At 39.4% G+C, this 23,488-nt stretch overlaps 1 protein-coding gene across 3 annotated transcripts in view; it reads right to left on the reverse strand.

Annotated features, from left to right (window-relative positions):
• Positions 1-6,262: 6,262 nt before the first annotated feature.
• Positions 6,263-23,488, reverse strand: part of LOC131237704 (sulfhydryl oxidase 2-like) — a 98,205-nt gene continuing 80,979 nt past the window's right edge. The window contains exons 1-12 of one of the 3 annotated variants that reach the window (XM_058235616.1): positions 22,697-23,064; positions 18,985-19,009; positions 18,768-18,860; positions 15,152-15,333; positions 13,183-13,255; positions 12,938-13,006; positions 12,425-12,498; positions 12,185-12,341; positions 8,924-8,964; positions 7,542-7,688; positions 6,968-7,459; positions 6,263-6,561 (exon numbers count right to left, since the gene is read on the reverse strand). In XM_058235616.1, coding sequence (XP_058091599.1) covers positions 6,979-7,459; positions 7,542-7,688; positions 8,924-8,964; positions 12,185-12,341; positions 12,425-12,498; positions 12,938-13,006; positions 13,183-13,255; positions 15,152-15,333; positions 18,768-18,860; positions 18,985-19,009; positions 22,697-22,929 — 1,575 coding nt within the window. In that variant the 5' untranslated portion in view covers positions 22,930-23,064 and the 3' untranslated portion in view covers positions 6,263-6,561; positions 6,968-6,978. Of the gene's footprint in view, positions 6,562-6,967; positions 7,460-7,541; positions 7,689-8,923; positions 8,965-12,184; positions 12,342-12,424; positions 12,499-12,937; positions 13,007-13,182; positions 13,256-15,151; positions 15,334-18,767; positions 18,861-18,984; positions 19,010-22,696; positions 23,065-23,488 lie in introns of those variants that run through there. The other 2 variants (XM_058235614.1, XM_058235615.1) reach the window with 2 other exon arrangements.

Genomic DNA, 23,488 nt, shown 5'->3' on the forward strand with positions numbered 1-23,488 from the left:
ATAACGCAGTAGGCATAGTTAGTCATAACTAACAAAGGATTGTCTTATTGGCAAGTCATCAAATATATATTCAACTATTTAAGAGGAACCAAGGACACGGTGTTATGTTATGTGGTATAAATTTCAAACTTTAAGGATTTTTTTATGCTACTTAGGGTAATAACCTCGATGAGGGAAAGTAAACATCAGGCTACGTATTCTTGTTCGGAAGATCTGTTATCCCAAGGTTGAGTAAAAAACAGACATCCACAATTCTTTCATCTATGGAGGCTGAGTATATTATGTTGTACTATAGTTCAAGAGTGTGTATATGGGTCCAAAGATTCTTATAAAGTTTAGGTGTTATACTGAGCATTCATGAGCCTATGTTGTTAAGGATAAATAACACTGCTATCATTGACCGGACGAAGGATCCCAAACACCACCAAAAGTTTAAAAACATTAAGATAAAGTATTATTATATTGTGATCAAATGAGAAATAAAAAGGTTCTCCTTAACTTTATTTCCACCAAAGAGATATTGGAAGATTTCGTGATGAAACGTATAATTACAAAACTATTCCGGGTTAACATTACATAGATGGGATTGAGAAGAGCATGAGTGATGTAGTTGTGTGCCTTTATCTTTCATGGTATATCTTTTATCTCCATTAATAAATAATCATTCCTTTTGTCATATATTGCATACTATTTTTACTAGGTTTGTAGATCATCAAGATTTGCCTTAAGATCTTAAAAGATCACTATCATTCTCGATAGACCAATCACCAACTCGCACTAGTAAACTAACCTTGATCATATATGAGATGTACAATTTGATTATATTCATACATTAAAGTGTGAATCATCCTCTATTATGAAAAATAAGGGATAATGATATAAGTGAGGACACCGTATCCGTCTTCAGTCCTAAGAAACTAAAGATGAAACTAAAGTTGAAATAACATAATTGCTCTATTGCTCTTCTATGCAATTAATGATATTGTTCGATTAAAAAAATCAAGTTGTGAGGAAATGAGACGAGTCATACCTCACGTGTGATGATCTTTGTATTATATATCCTATATATTCTTAGTATAGTTTATTTCATAGCGTGGATTGTAGTTATATATGTGTATCCATTACCTACAGAATGATTTGAATCAATCTAATCATTGCACCGTGCGAGTAGTCATTCCCATAGGTGACTCTGCTTCCTTAACTACTATTATCTTATGCAAAATAAGATGAGATTAAGTATCACTACTTTAGTGTATAATAACAAAGGTTCATGTATTAACATAATTTGGTTTAATTGGGAAAGTAGTTTGATTGATTCTAAATTACACATTTATGCAAGGAATATCCCGTAACAACTAAACCAAATTTCTAAAACTATTAATACACACTTGAAAACTTATCTGGATAGTAGAATCGAGTTTGATAAGGTTTTGCAAATAATATTTTCTAAAAAAGTACATGTAGTATATCATTACTTAAAGGTGGGATGGTTAAATTAATGTTAGTAAAAAATCGAGTTTTTTAAATAAGCTCGATAACGTGGACAAGTATATATGTTACTCTACATCAAAGTCAACTCCATTTGATCTGGTCATATAGATTAGAATGACATAATAAACTTAGATTATTGAGTGCTAATTAGGCGATCACTTAGCTTTCCAGTTGGTCCCACACTTCTAATTCTTTTAATAATAGCCTTTTGATTTTGGTTGTTACAAAGCAAGTTAGATGGACAATATACATTGCACCCCTCCCACAACGTGATTGAGAGGGATATGTTGGAAATGAGCCTATGGGGCCCAATTATAGGTAACCACTAATCGATGAGTCTCACATAGTTATTAGTTGAAATTTGTTTGAATATTCCATTTTTCATTCTTCTCTTAAAATTTAAATTAAAAAGGAGTATGATAAGGCAAAGAACTCGAATGTGATAGGAATAAGTATTGTCATATTCAAATTCCTCATAATCCTCTCATAGCCCCTCTTAAAATTCAACAACTTGAATCAACATGTTCAATCCTGAGTCAAGTCTTGACTTAGCGAAAGTGGGCCAAATCACCCTCATTTTCAATTCTTACTTGTATTATCGAATTAGATTGGTCTGATTGAGCTCGAGTTCACTCGAATTAGTCGGTAACTCATCCAAGGCTTAAAGCCTTGCTCTGGGTAGACAATATGACTGATAAACTCACCAATCTTGGCCATTGGGGTTTTAGGCTCTAGGGATTTGGGCAATGCTCTAAAAAATCTCCTAAACGAGATAATCCAACTCTTTTAATTTGTGGATCCATATGAATTCTTTACAAAGGAGATATGATTTTTTAAGTTCAACTGAAAGAACCTCAACATGGATGACACTGTTTGGGAGCATGGTCTAAGCAAATGATCTTGATCATTGAAACATGGACCCACCTTTAAAATATAATACCTGAGTATTCCTAGGTAAGAATTATGCAGTTCCCCTTAAGAAGTTTCATGAAGTGTGGTAAGCTTGGACGGTGATTTGAAACTTTTGATATGTTGATATTTGATTATTACTGAAGGATTGAATCCATGTGGACCATCAAATGGACCATTTTTTTGTGACCATACTACCAATTCATCCTTCTTCCATTGAATTTATTCTTAATTATCCAAAGTAGGCGACCAATTCAAGGGATATAAACTTGTTTGAGAAATTTTTCTAGCACTATTAATCGATAAAGTCCTGGGCCATGATCCATCAACCTCACCTGCATGAATTCATATGTCAACTCACTGTAGATGAGCTCTACCTGATGATAATAAAACAAACACGTGAATAATCATCGATCATCTGTGTTAAGGTAGCCTATCAAAAATCATTGATTTGGTCATCGAAAACATGGGCCCTATTATGGGAAAATATGATCCAACCACCTTTAAGGTCAGCTCAGCCTAGCTACGATTATGAACGGCTCAACCAAATTACCTTCAAGGTCGGTTCAGTCAGACGAGCGGTCATTCTGGAGATACTTCATCAAAAGGAACCAGCAAGCAAGATAAATCTGAGCCATGACATAGAATGATATGGGCTCGGATGGATCAGTCCAAACCATCCTTGAGTAAGTGATTAGGTCATGCCCTAACAACTCTAACCTAGGCTGCCCTCAGCCGACTCGGCATAGCTTGGGCTTGGCTCAGGAAAGCTTTTTCGACTCGTCTTCAGTCGACCAGCTGAGTTCTATCAGTAAAGCCGAGCTTACTCTAGTAACGCACGATAACATTAACTGCTCCACCACGATCATGGGATAATTGACAACATCACCGCATTCGCAGTTCTTGCCCAATGGCTGAGATTGTGTCGAGATTAGCAGACTCCCACGATCTATAAAATAGTATAAATAAAGACCTCATCTAATGGGACAGATACGCAGAATCTCTCACCCAAAACCCTATCCACACTATTTAGACCTAGATTCTTGGCCTGACTTTGGCATCGGAGGGTCCCTTACTCTAGCCAAGGTCTCCTTTGTCCTTCTCTTGTGTAGATATACAGGGCTTGGCGCAAGCGCTCGGAGCTCGGTGAGCCAGATTTCTGCATCAATAGGCCCCATGTGAGAAAGCCATGTGGATGAATCTGTGCAATGGTAGGGTGAAAATTGGAATAAAAAAGAAGAAGAAGAGATAAATGGGAGGAAAATAAGAAAATTATACCAAATAAATTCAATAGATGAAGTCATTGTTGAATGACAATCCGCATACACGTTGGAACTAGGAACCTTTATTCCCACACGTAGGTACATGTTGCTAGCTCACATCTTTCCATCAGATTGACTACATTGTTTAGATCTTATGGCCAAAAAGAAAAATCAGGCCATTTCTCATTTGTGGTGGGCAATACCATACGAAGCAAATGGACACACTAAAAGTATTTACACCTAGTCTAATGCATCCCATATTAGCAATTAGGAAGCTACCATGTGTCGGCAAATCGTAGGCACAGCCAGAACACAAAAGGTGGTTGTCTCTCGCATAACAAATGATCAATAGATGAAAGGCACGCACAACCCTTAACATGTAGAGGAAATTTTACTAACTAGCCGTTGCTAGACTCTGTACCCAATAATCGGGCGATATGGCTGATCGAGAACTTCAATGCAAAAGAAAATTCCTACGGAGAACATCCGAAGTCTTTCTAGAAGCCATAAGAAGACCGAAGCAAACAATTAAGGGCTAATCTGACTAATTCGACACTTGAGTTGCAAGCGTTTGGTTTGATGCGAGTCAAACATAAATCAGGCCATCCATCATACGCGTGGCCACACGTTCATATTGTAATTGTACAGCAATAGAAAGAAACTAAATTTACGTTGTACGTTAGGACCCACCCGAGGAATGAAAATGGGTTGATTTTTGCGGCAGATCTAGGCAATGTTTCCATTGTGGCGCATGCTCATGCATTCCAATGGATGGCTTTTAAAGATTGTTCATAACATATTAATATTTAACAAGGCTGATTCCTCTAAGTCCTTGTAGAAAAAGCTTATTCTGCAAAGGTTGCACGTGGGTCCCCATGGTGGGTGCATGGCATCCAACCTGTCCATCAGGGTTGCCACATTATTAAAGTTGGACACCTCAAAAATCAAGCCAAAGCAACCATCATGCTAGCCACCACATGAATTTGGAGGTTTTTGGTGGTTGTCCATTGTTTTCTATGGGTGGCCCACCTAATGATTAGACAGGTCTGATCTTTGGAGCATCCCACCATCACGGTGGGGTTTACTTAATGCACCAGTTTGATTGCACACACACGACACAGTGGGCCCCATACATGCAATAGTGTGTTTGGAGGGAGGGAGGCCATTTGGTCATGACTCGTTTATGCTTTCAGTGACGCTGTTAAAATACTCAAATGAATTCGCATAAAATACTAATTGAAGTTACCATAGATCAAGAGTAATTCCTGCAATAATGATTAGTAATTCCATTAAATCACAATCTCTGCAAAATGATGGTCAGTAATTCCTGCACATCTGTTTTTGTTAACGAAATATTATTTTGCAGGTCGCCACTTGTCCAATTTAAAAAATGTATGCAAGGTATGGGACTTTAGGCACATTCCGAATGTGAAGATGATCAAAGGCAAATTTCGGGGGCCAGTCTATTCATCAGGTGGGCCACACTTCTACATTGAATGGTGCACGCTTCAAATTTCTTTACCCATCAATTCTTGTTTCATGGGGGTGGCCCATTTGTGAATGGACCAGCCACTTTCATATCCGTTCGGTTCTGCAAGACCACCTCATGCATCAGTACGATGTCCCTTGCACTGGCAGGAATGTTGCATGTGTAAAGGTGCATATAGAGAGGGTGTGTGCAGGACTAGCAAATAGCAAAATCTGTAAAGACCTGTTTGGATGCCACTTTAAAATGACCTTTATCTCATTTTAGTTAATTAGAATTATGTATTTACATAATAAGATTAACTAAAATGAAATGAACTCATAAACTAAAATCAAATGAACTCATTTATAAGTGGCACCCAAACAGGCCCTAAAGGAACTTGTATATTTAGTTCCAATTGAACTTCTATCTTATACCTTGCCTTATACCAATGTTTTCAAACCCAGAACGGACGCCAACCCATTTCTGGTTGGGTGTTTGGTCCAATGGTTCTAACCCATGACATCTCCTTTTTAAGGCAATGCTGAATGAAACAAAGAAATGAACAAAAAATGACACCAGCAAAGTGGATAGGACACCCTATTTCTATTTGAAGTTTGCAGGCTCCCATCCTGTCCTGATTTTTAAGACAGTCGCCTAAACTGCACTTCCAAGGAACAGAAACGCAAATCCAGCAGATGTTCGAGCATCCCTTGTGGTGCAAATGCGCAAGAGTGTGGGGTGTGCATGTGTGAGTGTGTGGGGGTGTGACTGCATGAGTGTGTGGGTGGAAAAAAAAAAAAAAAACATCAATCCAGTAGACGTTGTAATTGGATCACCAAGGAATTGCAACGTGAGGGAAATCTGGGGAACCAAAAAAAAGGTGATTTCTTGGGCTAGGCGACAAACAGGCCCACCAGTCATTGGCCAGGATAGGGTCCGACATTCAGGGCTGAGGCTGAGCCCGGGCCTGATTAGTAAATGGGCCAGTGTTTCAAGCCCGTGTAAAAGATGGACCAATCCAGAGCCAGGCATGAACCCAGCCAAACCATTGCGTCCTCCTAGTGATTTTTGGGTCTGGTTTAGACATCAGTGAGACTCGCATCTTGTGGCATCGCTGACTATAAGATCAACATTGTAAGAACCAGTGATTTTCATTAAACCAAAGCAGCAATGTACAAATCATATGAAAGATTTTGAACGCCAGACATGACAAATTAAGTTCTGGGCCCCCCCCCCCCTTCTTCTTCTTTTTCACAATTAATATCAAATGACAGACAAAAAGATATATAGATAAAATAAAATAAAATAAACCTCGGGCAGATTGAAACATGCATTTCAACTGACCACCAGTAAAACTCAAGCTGTGCACCTTAGTTAATGGCAACACCTAGTTTGCTCTTGGGGAGATCTCCACTCCGACGACTCCTCGGCCTGAAATGTTAGAAGAGTGCCAAATCAATTTGTCAACAAACATTCGAGCAACCCATACCTCACAATGACGCACTTTGGGCCCAGCCTGTCAGTGAATGTATTGTTTGTTGATGGACAGAATTCCACGGATAGGGATTGTTGCCCAGGATCCTTTCTTATCAGAAGATCCTTACCTATCAAACTTGGCCCTTCTCCATTGAATGTCGAATATTAAACTCTTTTATATTCACTATCTATTTGTGGGCCATAATAAATACCATCAAATAAACAGTTTAGATCTCCCAACCATGGGCATCACCTATGGAGTCCAGCACATCACCAAACTAAACATTCGTCAGCAGGAGCCTATAATTCCTCACCAAACTACTAAACGGGTTCTCCTAACAAGCCCATAAACGATGATTACCCTCCTACTAATCATGTGTTCTTTAAAGAGTGTAGTTGGTATAAGTACTTCCGATTCTTCTGCTGTGACCTCCATAGGCAAGCAAGTACCCCAAATGCACAGCAGGCTAGACCAATGGCCAATGCTGCACCAAAAGGTACTGACGAAGAAAGCCCACTTGTTGAAACCACCATATTGTCAGCCGCCGATGAATCGGTCCCAGTGTCCACAAGACCCTTAGACGCCGACACAAGCATCTTTCCGTAATACCCAACCAAGAACTTGAAGACTTCATCTTTGTTCCAATCGACTCGAATCGTGCCGTTGAGTTTCACACTTGGAGAGAGATAACATGACGGGCAGAGCTGCCTTGGTGGCCATATCATTTTTGGGTATATCGGGTCACTAGTTCCTAAAGAAGCTTCTTCTTCCATTAGCCTCTCATTGACTTTGTTGTGTGCACTCCACAACCACAGGGCAAAATCCCGTGTAGTGTTTAATGGGGCAGAAATGCTGCAATTGGAAGTTCCAAAGCAAGAACATTAGAGGGGTGTTTGAGAAATGAAGGTTCTGCGTACTTCCATTATGCTTTTACCTTGAACACATCTCATAAAAATGTCGCCGGCATTCCTCACAGATGAAGAAGTTGTGGATGAATTCACATGTAGCTGTAAATGCTGGATCACTCTCCCCATCCTCTACCCTTACTGAGAGTGAGTGTAATAGAACCCACAAGCCACAGCTGCAAGAGAAAAGAAGGGGCAAAAAAAAAAAAAAAAAAATCTAAGCCAACATTAACACCATCAGGTTCTATCTTGCAAAAGTTGATCAATGCATTTTAAATAAATCCATCTGATGTTCTCTTCTTTTACGAGGGGAATTGTCTGGTCCTGATGATGCATTAGAATGTGAATATTATGGAGCCCATCGTTCAATATTCCAGACCGCTGATCTGGTCTGCGAACTGTGGACAGGGTTTCCCCACAAATATCTCAGACAAGGTTCCTAGTTCTCCAATCAATGCCTACAAATAGAAGTTTATAAGAAAAACACAACAAAGATCCAGAAGATGGACTAGAGAATGGATGAGCAGGATCTTAAAATCTAGAAGAGCTTCAACCCATTCCAACCTGAAGTTGGTGAGTGGGTCCCATAAGGTCAATGGTTTGGATCAATGAATCATGTACCACAATTGTACAGAATGATTGCGAACAATCATAATATTCATGTTCTGATGACTGTTTCTTACTTACCATCCAAAATCAGATTGGTTGAGCTAATAAATGCAGATGCTTAAAATGAGTGTCCGCGCTTATCAAGCATGTAGATAAAGCATCTGCATATCAAGCAATGATAGTCTACACCAATCTAATAAATGCCACATGGCATTTTAAGCATCTGCATATCAAGCATCATATACAGGTATCGAACAGTTCCCCAAATAGATAAAGTTTACAGACAGGCGAATGGCTAAACTGGACTATCCATCACTGGCCCAGGCCGGGCCTAGATTTCAAGCCCAGCCTGGGCCCTCAGTCCAAGTTTAGGGGCTCAGGCCCTGGCAACATGGCTGGGCCACTTGATCCATTGCCATCCCTATGCCCTATCTATGGTATTCCCGGAGTGTACCCAGGAAGTGCATATGATTTCAAAACAGCATTGTTCAGCCATAGATCTGCTAATTGGTTATCGGCCAAAATAAATGTGATGTCTGTAGTGTTGTATGTAGACAAGAAAGCACCTCTCAGCATGGTGGCAAACATATCTGATATTTTGTACGTGCAGAGATCTGCTAGTATTTTCAGAGATTCTAATAATATCCCAACGTTTTCAAAATATCACCAAAAAATCCCCATAATTGTCACAGTAATATCATAACATTGTCCCGATGATACCCTTTCAGTTTTTGTTTAAAACATACCATGTCATATCTCAAACATGGCATTCATAAAAGGAAAGAGAGGGTATAGACTATACCTGAATCCCCTGGTGTCGTTTTTGCTTCCGCGGCAAAATATCTGCAACATAATGCAACTGAGAACAATCAGAAATGGCTCTCATGAAAAAGCATATGGTGACGCTCTGAGTTCCAATGACATACATAATAATGGGTGTTTACATGCATGGAAGATAAAATATGCTGGAATTTTAATTACATGGTGTTTACCTCTGAAAGGAGAATTCAAGGGGAGAAAAAAAGAGACTCAGGTCAGATGGCAACCAAATAATTCCATGAATTCATAATAATGGTGTACAGATAAATACTTGGAATTTATCACAAATGGCAAATGTTCAACACGTGCATGATCCACCTGATTGATGGTGGCAACATCCTTCCAACATGGCCTATTGCACTAGCCATCTCATCGAGTGGGCCAAAATATGGGCGCCCCTCTATGTGAAATTAACATAAAGACCCATCTTTCCTGTAGTGTATTACATATATGTAGTAACTCCAATCCATGTAAAATGTGGGCCCTGCCACAAATATCACTCGCCAAGAAAATCAGACGAATCGTATATACCATAAGAGCCTCTTTTTGGGGAAAGTCTTGTGGACCATTGGATATGGTATCTAGGATCCACACATGATCAATGAATGATAATCAAAAGGCTTAGACCACTCGTGGTGGGTTCCACAGTGGATTTCGCACACATCAACAGGGTGGACCAGATTGATTGAAGTGGACCATTTCTCAAATGGACTGCTATGCACCAAGAAGGGACCATAAGCAGGCTCCCACATGAGGATGAGAGAAGCAGAGGACTGTCTGAGGCTACCCATGGCCCACTTTGCCTGTGCCACATTGGCCACGGCCTACTTGGGGTTTTGGACAGATTTGATGCTCCTTCAAAACACCAAAGGTATCAGCCCCTTTGCAAAGACCAAAAATTAAAAATTAAAAGGGATCGCCCCTTTCTTCTCTACTTTATTATGATGGTGGCTGCCATGGCCACCATGCCCATGCCTGGCAGCTACATCGCCAGACAGTTGGCCAACAGTAAGGCCAATGTAGATGTACCAGCTGTGAGAATCCTCATCTTCTCTCCTTATGTTTTTTTTTTTTTTTTTTAATTATTATTTTTATTTAAAAGCATTTTTTAAAGGTAGAAATTACCTATGAGTCGATGAGGAAGAGGGGCGTGGGAAGGGGATTGATTCCAATAAGAGCTATGCCGAAGGGAGCGTTCGCAGGGAAGGAGAATGAGAGCTAGGGTGAGAAGAGCAAAAAAAATCCATCGAATAGCATATACCAAGGTCTTGGAAAGAATGCAAATTCCAAGATTGAGCTTTGCTAAGCCCACAAGCTTGTACAAGGCGGCTCATCTACATGCCACATGCCGACATGACACATTGGTACAAGATCAAATCCATTCATAAGAAATATACCACTATGTAGATGCTCTCATCCAAAATCACGTCAGTCCATTCATCAGGTCACATGGGCCAAAGTTTACAAGACATGCATGGCTGAAAAAACTTGGCTGAAGTTTTCTTACCCAATTAACTGTTTCTAAAATTGTGGCCCACTTGCTGAATGGACATGATTTACTTTTAGGTGAGAACTTCAACACAGTCAGACCCACCCGATGGATGGGTTAGATGTTCCACCTGTCGGCTGTCGGCAACACTAGCACATGTAGTGGTGTGCACATGAACCCCCTTGTACACACGTGGGCTTAGCAAATCTCTCCAACATTTTATGGATTTTTTTTTTTCCATTATCAAGATTTCCATTCCTTACTAAAGATCCAAAACATATTTCATGAATCCAAATGACCTCTTAAGAGATATCTAATAAGTTGTATTAACAAGAATGAGCTAACATAAATTGACATGCAGTTCAAGTAAATTGAAGTACAGTTCGAAACACATAAAGAAAAAGATAAGCTACAACTAATTCCACTTGTAGCAAGGATGAAAATTTTGTTTAGGTCAAAGTTCAAGAGTATGTAAAGGTAGTAGGAAAATCAGCCTATAGGAGAAAACAATGACAGTAGTGGAACACGAATCATCAATGCCCCTAAAAGAGGGGAGTGATAGATGGTGAAAGAGGCCTGACTTTTCTGATGTTTTCTAACGAGTTGATTTTCCAGAAAAGGGTCCAGTGTTAAATCACTAATATATAAGGCTGTTATCAAGAATTCAATCTTGGTACATGTCCACTTGAGTACAAGACGTGGATCATTCACCAATTAGTAAGGCTGCAAATAGGCTGGGGCCTCACCAACCAAAATCAAAAAGGCCGGCCTGACAGGACCAACCTGAACAGTTCAAAATTTGTGCCTGTAGCCAACACCAGGCTCAGCCCATTGGCAGCCCTTTCTATTGGACCTTATTGTGGATGGGCCATATGACAAAGATACACTGGTCAGATGATCTGATCTATCGATGGAAGAATCAAGGTATTCCATAACAGTAATGGTGGCCTTAACAGCCGCCACCATTATCTTTACGATTCAGGCTGTAACGGCAATTACGGCCCCTGTAACGGCTATTATGGTCTCTCTCTTCTTTCTTTTTTTCTTTTTTTTTTTTAAAAAAATAATTGTAAAAGGCCCGAAAAATCTGTATCGGCCCTATAATGGACCCTTACAAGGCCGTTATGGCTTTTACAAGGGGCATAACAGGCTGTTGTGGGGGCTGTAATGGCCATTACGAGTCATTTTTTCCATAACGGCTGTTACAATTCATTTTTTCTGTAATGACCGTTACGAGTCATTTTTTTTTTTCCGTAACAGCCGTTGCAGCTGTTACAACCCCACAACATGTAACAGATGCCACCGTTACCATTATGCGATGGCCTTTACGGCCCCATAATGGCCATTACGGCAGACCATGGGAAGAATTTTGCCTATAGAATAATGACCATCTCTTGGATTTTTTTAACCCAATTATAATCCTCACAAAATACAACCAGTGGATAGGATTACTTGATGAGCATGATCTTACGCGCGCGCACCAATTTATGGTAGCCGGTAGCGCTCAACAAATGAACAGTCTAGATCTCATACATGTCCACCACATGACGTATGTACCAAGACTAACCACTTGATAATGAACTTAGGTATGAGCATTAAGCACCAGACACTTTCTCGTCCTTTTTTTTTTTTGGTGACTTAAAAGGACTTGGTTAAATATCAGTGAAACAAGTTACCCTGCCAAGCCATAATACATTCATACAATAGTCTATTCAGTTAGAGTTCAAATAAGGTCAAACATGTTGCAGTACCCACCCAAAATCCATGAGGAACTTCTTTTCCGCATATCCGGAAACTCTTAAGTGCATCCCTCTCATGAGAAATAACAGCATCTTGCCTACCCGCTGACCAAAGATCTGATGGCCACAGATAATTGAAGTTCACTAATATTTCTGCACTACCTTTTCGACACCTAACATGCAAAATCTAGTGTAAGTAGAGAAGGAAGCAGCCCTTGCACAGATCAAAGTTACACAATGAGAATTGCCACCCTACCTTTTAGAAGGGTGATGAGCCACCAAGAGTTGGAAGAACCTTATAAGCGGGGCTCGAGTCTCCGACTTGATCATCTGCAAATAAATACAGAGAGAAAGAAGAGGGGGGGGGGGGGGGGGGAGGGGAGGGGATAAGTTCTTAGCACATAATATTTAGACCTGGAATTTTGCTAAATCCACATGGAGCTTAGATGTGGACACACATGCCAACCTTGCACATGTGTGGCACATTTGAGCCATAAACAGATGTCCTGACACAAGGCTGGTAAACTGGTCAGGCGACATGTGCACTGAATCCTGGCTGTTGACTTTTTTCCAGCCAACTACTGTTTTCAAACAAGTGTTCCACATGAGTTGACTGGCCCGATTTCTTTTAGTGAGGCATATATCAGTGGGGACACCTGGTGCACGGATCATGTAACCTGCACGCATGCCAGGGTCACACATCTCCCATGTAGAGGTGTGTGTGGGCTTAGCAAAGCTCTCTAATCTGACCAGTGTAAATAAGCCCTACCTTGTGTTCCAAGATGATGTCAAAGGCCTTAGCCGTTGCTTCTTCGACATCATATACAGCTCGAGCAATCTTTCACCATCCATGCAACACAAAGCATTATGTCATATTCTTGACTATGCACACTACTAATGTGGTATTATAACTGAAGCAAAATAAAAGGACTTCAAAAACACTGAAGTAAAATTGTGAAAGAGAGTACAAAAATATATTTTTTGAACAAGTCACAGTGTTCCTCTCTGAAAGACCTGGCCAGGGTCTGAAGCATTTGGAAGAAGCAGCTGTTTATTCTCATATTTCTCGTCCTCCAAGTTGAATTCCCTGTAAAACAATACACGTATCAAAAGTTTGTGCCATGCCATGATCGAATTGAAGGTAATGGTAACATTTCATCACATATGGCATACACGTTGACAAGTACAGATATTGCTGGTAAGTTTCATAACCCAAAACCCATATAAATTGCAAAAAAAAAAAAAAAAAAAAACACTACTATTTATGTCGAGGGATTATACGATTCATGAGCCGAGGATATGCACAACATAGTCAGGTTTTCAGTTTGTACAAAGGTGCCCACACTTGAATGACCTAGAACATTGATCTGTTGGGTTTCACCTGGGGATGGACCACACCTTGAAAATCTCCCAGACTGGAAGACCCTAGCCACCATTATTTTATCTTTACCCTGGCCCAATGTTGTCAAATGCGATCGGATATGCGCATATATATGAAGAGATCGCATGGCAAGTATGCCATGGCATACTTTATTATTCGATGATTATGCGATCGCTGATCGCATACTGCGTATGCAATTGCATATTGCCCAACGGGACTTTTTTCATTTTATTATTATTTTTTGCAATTTCAGTCAATTTTGCCTATAAATTGGCACTCGAATCCCCCCTATTTTCACTATTCTCTACTCTAAAGCTTAAAATCAATCTCTCTCTCTCTCTCTCTCTCTCTCTCTCTCTCTCTCTCTCTCTCTCTTTTACTCATCTTTTTCTTTATGTTCGAAGTTTTTAATAATTAATTCTCTCTAAATGTAGATTATAAATTGTTTTGTTAAATTTTATGCAAATATAATATTAGTAATCAACTATATAACTTAATGAAACACTCAAATTACAATGAAATATGTAAAATAAGTTATCCAATCACTTTGACTAATTAGGCAAAATTTCCCAAAATTTTTATTACTTTTTTCAATTTTTCCCCTTTTTTTAAATTTTTCTAAAAAAAAAGGATCGCATATGTGAAGAACATATGTTGATGGCATGCAATCGCATATGCAATTTGACAACATTGCCCCAGCCACCACACCAACTTTACGCTTCTTTCCAATGCATGTTCAATGTTTCTGTATCTCTCAAGTCTCATCTTAACATTCCGTCTGTAAGCAGCAAACTGAAAGATTAGCATTGTCTTATTGAGAAGATTCTTGTGGTCGTCTGTGGGGCCCATAGACCAAAGGTTTAGATCACAGAACCACCTGCCCCACTTGCACAAAATAACAACTGAGCATATGGGCATATCCTCAGCTCCAGGATCTTATAATTGCTTGTGTTTCAAAAGAAACCACTAAGTTTACAGAGAGACTAGTCAAAAGGTAAATGATAATACGAGAGAGTAATCAATAATTAATCAGTGCCTTTCTTGTTTTGTGTTGCCTATCAATCTTGACTACATCTCCTTATCACAAAGTCGATGATTAATCAACTACTACATGTAGAACTTAGGAGCTGGATTACAACATTTTAAAGCCAGTATGATGTTATCATAAAGTTTACTTGAGCTATTTCAGAACAATGAAGATGAGAGTTTTGTCATCACACTAGCAGTTCCAAAGCAACACATGGTTCGCTTCCATAATCAAATAATTTTCCATGATCCAGTGGCACAACTGGACACTTGTTTTTATCAATAACGTCACCACTAGACATACTTATGCAACTTCCAGAAACAGAAATACTCACGATTAAAAAGAGTACAGATTTCAGCTGTTCAACGAGTTGAATGGATTTCTTTCACATGTGGAGCTTGTATGATGCAAAATGGTTACTTCACTACCACAGAAGCATTATATAGTTTTCTCTCAATGATGAAATGCAAATCTTCGGTCCATAATGATTCAATATGGGGAAAAGGGAAAGAAAGGATGAAAGGATTAAAATAAAATAAAATAAAATAAAGAAGAGAAAATTGTAAAGAACATGCCTGCCCATTCGTTTATTGATCCAATTAAGCAAGCGATCAGCCGTCCGCCCATCATCAATGGACTGTATTTCACTCTCATCTTGTTTAGGTTCCCATCCACCAGACGCAAACTTAGGAGGATAACCCCAAAGCAGCATAGGATAATGGCCAACTGAAAATCTATCACAAAGCTTTTTATTTATCTGTGCTGCCACACATGCAAAGAGTAGAGGGACTAATCACCAAACATTACTTCCCAGTAAATGTAATCAATTACCTCATCATAACAGAGGGAGAAGTGGCATGCATTAATTTACATAGAGAAGAAAGGAGTAATGCCAAGCATTATTAACATATTTACAATGTAAAAGAAAAATAAGAGAAAACCTTGGAAGTGGGCCATGAACGAACATAAATTCCATGAACACACACACACACACCACATACATTTTAATGGGAACACAATTCCGCTCCTACACCAGTTTTCCAGAAAATAATGCTAAAAATGACAAAAAAATAAAATAAAATCCAGGTAACCTTATAATGTTTGAGGTGAGAATACTGTTAAAAAAAATGTTTACGGTGAGAAAATGAACTCGAAAATAACATCCACAGACGTACAACAAATTTAGGCAATAAATATGGAAACCAATAAACTAAAAATGAAGCAAAAACCAATTGGGATCTTGATATTTACACAAGCTTCAGCACATGTTTTTCCCAGTTTCAGTTAATCAGAGACATTGACACATTCCAATATAATTAAGTTGGCAGTCATTCGTAGAGCCAACCCCAAATAGCTGGGAAAGCCCTATGATGATGGTGGTGGGGTTTTTTTCTAATTTAAGGTTTAACCAAGTATGTTTAATCAAAGTGTGTTTGTGGCGGGAAGTGCCCTCACAGCTCATGAATGCTTGGATTCGAAGCATAGAAAAAGGAAAGAAATGAATAATTTGCAAGTTGGATATTGAAAAGACTCATGATCATGTAGATTGGGGCTTGCTCAACTACATGTTAGGAAGATTGAGATGTGGGCAAAAATGAAAGAGAGGGGCCCATACACCCAGCCACCTTCTTCACACGGAAGCGGATTGCGTCCGAACTCCGCCCAGACAATAAGCCGTCCTACCAAGGCTCCTGTGGGGCCCACTGTGATGTACCTGTTTATCCACGCCATCTATCCATTTTCTCATATCATTTTAAGGTATGAGCCCAAAAATAAGGCTGATCTAACGCTCAAGTGGACCACACCAAATAGTGAGCTTGGGTTGCATTAAATGCAAGAGTCATCTCTAGTGTGGTCCACTTGAGCATTGGATCTACCTCATTTTTTGGGCTCATACCTTACAATGATCTGAGAAAATGGATGGACGGCGTAGATAAACAGATACATCATGGTGGGCCCCATAGGAGCCCTAGTCGGACGGCTTATTATCCAGGCTAGGTTCGGACGCAATCCTCTTCCTCTTCAGACACAGTTTGAGAGATATGAACTGTTTCTCTAGCCGCTCTAAATGATCAAGGGAAAGCAATATTAAAGGGCCTTTCCTCCCAAGAACAAATGCAAGAACCATCCCTAAGGATGAAAGAAATCCCCCATCTTGAGAGATGTAAACTCCTTTCACCATTTTGAATAACTGAGGAACATGGGGCCTATCCTCCATCTGAATCAATTTTCAACCCAAACACTACTTTCAACACAAAGGCCCTGTACTGAGATGATTGTAAACCAACCCCTCCATCCACCCCATATTTATAGGCTAGCACTCTTTTTCAAAGGCTGCCCCCCTCTCCCCAAATCTCCACAGCCAATTTTTCCAAAGAGAAATGTTCATGTGTTTAAACACTCCTCTATGTTATGATGACGATTATGAATTAGGTTGATCATTATTCTTCAATAACTCAGCCAACCTCCATTAATCAGGATCAATGTTCAAAATATTGATATCGCGTTACGTATCGCACCCTTGGGATACGGACACATATCGGTTATCACATGGAATATACCGGTTGTATTGTGTAATGCATCACTATTGTTGGAAACATGGGAAAACATTGGGAAATTGGTTGAATTTTTCAATGAAACTTCAGTGATTGTTGAAAAAGACATTAATACAAACTTATAAATCAAAATATTACAAAAAACCAATGCACATAATAGGTTTTCTTTGTATGGTGTCCTAATTTGTGCACTATCTAACTGAATTGATGCAAGTATATTCAAAGTCTATTCATATAATTTATAAATGCAAGAAAACATATGGAAACACAAGCAATACATTCAAAAGCAAAAGAAGAATCACTAAATCAGGTTACATACGTGTTTGATTTTATGTTTGGACACAAAGATTGCAACCGATTTGCGAGAAATTGGAAATTTTTAATTTTTTTTCAATTTTTTGCAACTCGACCAATCTCCTCAAAATCTAAAAATCGAAGCTCCCAATCCATTGTTTCTCATTCAAAACATGAAAAGACATGGATTTGTAACAATTTGACACTAATTTAACATGATTTATAGGGAATTTTTGTTTTTTTTTTGTTTTTTTTTTTTTTTAAAGGATCGGAAAATAAAATAAAATGCTCACCGGATCGAACATGTGGGATATATCCCATTACTTGTATGTTTCATATCGCACAGGTGGGATACAAGATATATCGTGGGATATATCGGCCGATATCGTCGATACTCGGCCGATATCGTCGATACTTAAAACACTGGTCGGGATAAGGTTTAGAATTAGATGATGATGATTGTTCTTCAATAGCTTATCTAATATGGTCATAAGAGCTATTTCTATCTCCCAAATCTTATGGCTAAAGTACTGGGTATCAAGACATTTTTACATTCCTCCATATGAAAACTCAGCCATACCCACTTTATTCTCAACCTGCAGCTTTTCACAGTCAAATACCCTAAACTGGCCCATGAGAATTTATTTAAACACAAAAGACGCTTGAGAGTTTGATGTAACACAAATGTATCATTGGTGGGAATGTCGTGAGAATTTGAAACATCATGGACAGATAATGACAGACACTGGAAAGAGAATTCTCTATAATCTGGCCAGCTGAAAAGACAATACATTCACTTGACAGAGAAACAAACAAAGAATAACCAACAATAGGGATAGAGGAAGAAGACATGATGAACTATCAGCTGACTCACATATAATTACAGATGAGCAGAAGTCATGATCATGTCACCCGAACCAATTACAATCTATGACTAATGAATGGATCTTGTTAAGCATATCACAGAAACAATAGTTTGTTTCCCTCTCTATGTATTGGAATTCATTCCATTTGTCTTGATGTATACATCTCCTTCAATAAAATTCGAATGAAAAAAAAAAAAAGGGTTCCTACACACAATTAGAACTATACAGTAATCCTTAACAAATCATTTGTCAGCATAAAACTCTTTTTTCCTTCTGTCTTCTTCCTTCATTTTTTTTTAAAAAAAAATTAATGGTCAGGTAGAAGAGGGCAAAAAGAAAATAAAAGAAAAGTTACCAGCCAACTTGAAAACAAAAAACAGACATTATTGTTCTCAAAATGATTTTTAACTTATAAATCCATTAATAATGGCTCTTGATAAAATCATATTTTCAGTCTGAAACTAAAACCAACATACCTCCAATGCACAATCTACTCTTGTCATGAGTATAAGCCCAGGATGCACTGCATCAGGTCCATTGAAAAGCCTGGCGACCTTTTCATAATGAGGCTGCATAATTGTCACTCAAGCGAAAAGCATTAGAAAACCGAATGCATTAGGAGCTAATCATTACACTGTTCAAAAGAAGAAGAAAAAAACGAAGCTAATCGTTACAATGATACAGAGGATGTACCTTATAATTTCGACAGGCAGGACACCTGCAAACCCAACAAAAGAATAGGATAGTATCAACGCTTCAAACAGCATACGACCAATGGCATATAGAAGCAGAGTGGGGGATGTGAATGCCTATGAATGAGCAATAATCAATATGAGACACTCATCAAACAAAAACAATCACCTACAACCCACTGCATGTGAACTTCACATGCAGCTCAGCTCGACTGCCAATGTGTCACGTGAAGGGCATTGGAGATTCTGAGCCATGATAAATTGGGTAACATCATATGAAGATCACCCAGAGAAAAAATCAGGCAGGGCCACTTATCGTGCGAGCCACACATGTACATTGAATCATGCAATTGTTAGGTCTGAATCAAACCATTCAATGGTTTCCTACAGGGTGACCCACCTGATGAGTGGAGTGTAGACCAACTTGACTTTTGCGCAAGTGTTCATGAAGAGGCCCGCCTTAAGCAGTGTTGGGTGTCCAATACGCATGACAAATTGGTACATGAGCTGGGTTGCATGTGAACCAACACACATGACTGATTGGTGCATGAGCTCAGTTGCATTTGAAGTTCGCATGCAATGGGTTGTATGTATCAATTACTCCTGATAAGAAAAGTTATAAAATTTTGAAAGCCCGTTACTTTCTCGTAAACTCGACCTATGATCCTCTCCAAAATCTGTTCAGAATATTTTTAAAAGTAATCCTCCTTGGAAAAAACCCAACTAAAAAAAATCTCACAATTCACTCCAACCCTGATACATGACAGCACATATTATGGAAACAGTTATTGATTGTTGACCTATAATCCTGAATTTAAAGAGAAATAAAGAAAGAAAAACACGAAATATTGTTCAATCCTCTGATCAAGCCCCAAACTCAAGCCTTGTAATGCTTTATATGAAGATTCCCCACAATAACATCTAATTGGGGTCGGCTACATGAACCATTTTCTGTTATTCCACTCAATCAAGGGTCATAACTTCAGTTAGACCATAGGTCATCACGTCTTTTCTCACTATCTCCACCCACATCCTTTTGGGCCTTCCCTAGCACTTTCAGAGCCTTCAACTTGCACCAAGTCACTTCTTCTAACTGGCACAATTCTTGGCCTCTATTGCACATGACATGACCAAACCATATATGCCCACTTTCCCCATCAAATAACAGCAGTGCTACTCACTCACTCCTAAGTTCCTCGATTTCTGATTCTATCCTCCCTCGTCTTTGTACTCATTCATTTCAACATCCTCATTTCAGCCACACTCATCCTATGAACATGTCATTCCTTAATTACCCAACATTTTGTCCCATAAAGCATGGTGGTCTTATAGCTATCCTATAAAATCTCCCATTCGGTTTCATTGGTATATAACGATCACATAAAACTCCAGAGGCATGTCTCCATTTCTTCCACCAGCTTGAATTCTACAGGCAACATCCTTCTCAATCTCTCCACTCTCATGAATTATTGACTGAAGATATCAAAAGTGGTCATTTTAGGAAGCTTCTTGGTCAGCAATCTTAACCAAATTCTCATTTCCATGACTATTGTTACTAAAATTGTCTTCCATATATTTTAGTCCGACTAATTTTAAATCCTTTAGGTTCTAAAGCACTTCTCCACAAATCTAGCTTTGTATTACACCCTCCCACGTCTTGTCAATCAAAACTATGTCATTTGCAAACAACATACACCATGGGATCTCTTCTTGCAAATGCCTCATTACCTCGTTCACAACCAATGCAAAAAAGTACTGGCTCAGTGTACACCCTTGATGCAAGCCTACAATAATTGGAAACTCACTTGTCTCTTCACTAGTGGTCCTCACAATAATACAACAATATAGTAGCTCAACTTAACAACTAAGCAAACTAAACCCTAACAATCATAAAATAAAAATATCAAGAAAAATATAAAATTCTAAATAAGATGAAAATGGAATAAATAAATGATTTGATGCTCTGTAAGAGTTTGATGGTTTATTCACATGCACTCAAAATCCGTACCAAGTGGCATGCATGTAACTCACATCGAACTATCCAAACCATGGGATCCACTATAGATAGGTGATAACCCCAAAGCCAGAGTGATTAGACTATCCCATCCTTTGATTAATGGACAATTGTTGGTTAAAATTGGACCCTTGACAATTTTCATTGGAATTGTCAATTAGATGTCAATTGATCATCATCATCATCTTCTAAGCCTTATCAAATTAATTGGGGTCAGCTACATGAATCCTATTCTTTCATTCCACTCTATCGAAGGCCATACCTTTAGTAAGACCATAGATCATCAAGTCTTCTCCTATTACCTCCACCCACATCCTTTTAGGCATTCCCCTTGCCCTTTTATAGCCTTCAACTTGTACCAAGTCACTCATTCTAACCAAATTAGTTCTTAGCCTCCGTTACACATGACTCAAACCATAGAAGTCTACTTTCCCTCACCCTATTGCCTATTGGTACTACTCCTAAGTTCTCTCGAATGCATTCATTTAGAATTCTATCATTCCTCGTCTTACTACTCATCCATTTTAACTAAGGGTGTCAATGGGCAGGGCTCGAGCCTAAAAAATTAGAATCTTGAATAGGGCTGGCCCAACGGCCCAGTCGGAAACAGTTCAAAATCCGGGCCGAGACCTACCCCGGGCCCGGCCCATTGACAGCTGTAATTTTAACATCCTCGTTTCAGGTGCATTCAACCTATGAACTTGTTGTTCCTTAACTGCCCAACACTCTATCCTATAAAGCATGCTAGTATTATAGCCATCCAATATTGTTTCCCTTTCAATTTGAGTGGTACATGAGGATCACATAAAACTCTAGCGTCGCATCTCCATTTCTTCCACTCAGATTGAATTCTTCGGGCAACATCCTTCTCAATCTCTCTACTCTCATAAATTATTGACCCAAGATATCAGAAGTGGTTGTTTGGGGAAACTTCTTGATCAGCAATCTTAACTAATTACTCATTTCCACTCATATTGATATTGCAATCCATATACTTCGTTTTAGTCTAACTAAAACATTAGAAGTCCATTGATCACCCAGACATTATTTCATTATAAATTTCGGTTCATGACTCATTTAAAGTGATAAACGTTTTTTTTTCTTAAGTGGTTAACCTGATTGACTAACATGCATACAATTTCTGGATAGTTTATTGTGGACCCCAATATCTGAGTGCATGCAAGTGGACCATCACTCTGCCAGCAGAATTCCAATCCCTCTCCATTGAAGGACAAACTCAGTTTTGACTGGTTCGGGGCTACACAAGCAGGGCCCACATTTCAGTCATCCAGGATTTTCATCTAGTGGACCACAGAGGAACAACCACAATCACGAAAATGTGGGTCCCATTAGGACTGTTACTGAGCCAAGCCAAAAGTATTTTTGTTTTCTCAGCCAGAATCTGTACATACCAAGCCTACCTACATGCAATCCATGCCGGTCATCTGTTTTACCCCATCACAAAAAAGATACAATACCAAGCATCTCCTCCATTGAGAACCTGTAGCAACAACATCGATTCTCGCCTGTCGCCTGCCGAGTGCGGACCTTTGGCTAAACGGTCCATTATTCAGCCTATGAACTAGACGACTAAGATCATCTAAACGGGCCCACCGGATGAACTGCACGATCACAGAGAGGTGGGGCCCCGCATCTAAGGTCACACAACTCATTAGAGAGAAGAATTCAGCAAACTCACCAGTGGGCGAAGAATTCGACTATGGCGAATGAAGCCGGGGATTCTTTGAGGACCTGATCAAAATTCGTGGAGTTCAGGTCGACGGCAGCTTCCACGAGATCTGGGACGTTGATCGCTCGTAGGATCGAACGCAACGGCTTCCTCGCAATCTCGATGCCGTCAGATGAAGAATAAGAAGCTTCGAATCTTAACAGAAGCCAAAGGACGAAGAGATGAAGAAGATTCGAAGACATGAGAAAAGAGAGACGTTTTCAGATGTTGGGTTTTTTAGGGTTTTGGGAAGAAGCTATTTTGGGGAGAGAGAAGAAGAAGGGATCCGTTGAATCTTATAATCTCTCTCTCTCTCTCTCGGAAGAAAAAGTAATGTCGGGAGTATCAAATGCAATTAACCAGGCGGAGTTGCGCGCGAGTGGCGCGGATTGGGTACTACCCTCCCCAGGACCTAGCTAGAGACGGACAGTCCTGTCGATTGCTCTGTGGGGCCCATTTTCATGTATGTGTTTTATCTACACCGTCCATATATTTTTAAAAATCAATTTAGGTCGTTATCCCAAAAATCAGTTAGATCAAATGCTCATATGGACCATACCACAGGAAACAGTGGGGATTGAACTCCTACCGCTGAAAACATCTTGTGGCCAGCAGAAGTTTTGAATCAAGCTGATATAATTTTTTTTCCTTCATCCGAGTATATGTGACCTTATGAACAGTTTGGATTGTAAATAGACATCACGGTGGGCCCTGGAAAGGTTCCAACAGCGATGATCACTGTCACCCCTGCTTCTTGTAGTG

Source organism: Magnolia sinica, chromosome 2, assembly GCF_029962835.1.
Source record: "Magnolia sinica isolate HGM2019 chromosome 2, MsV1, whole genome shotgun sequence".
Taxonomy (NCBI): domain Eukaryota; kingdom Viridiplantae; phylum Streptophyta; class Magnoliopsida; order Magnoliales; family Magnoliaceae; genus Magnolia; species Magnolia sinica.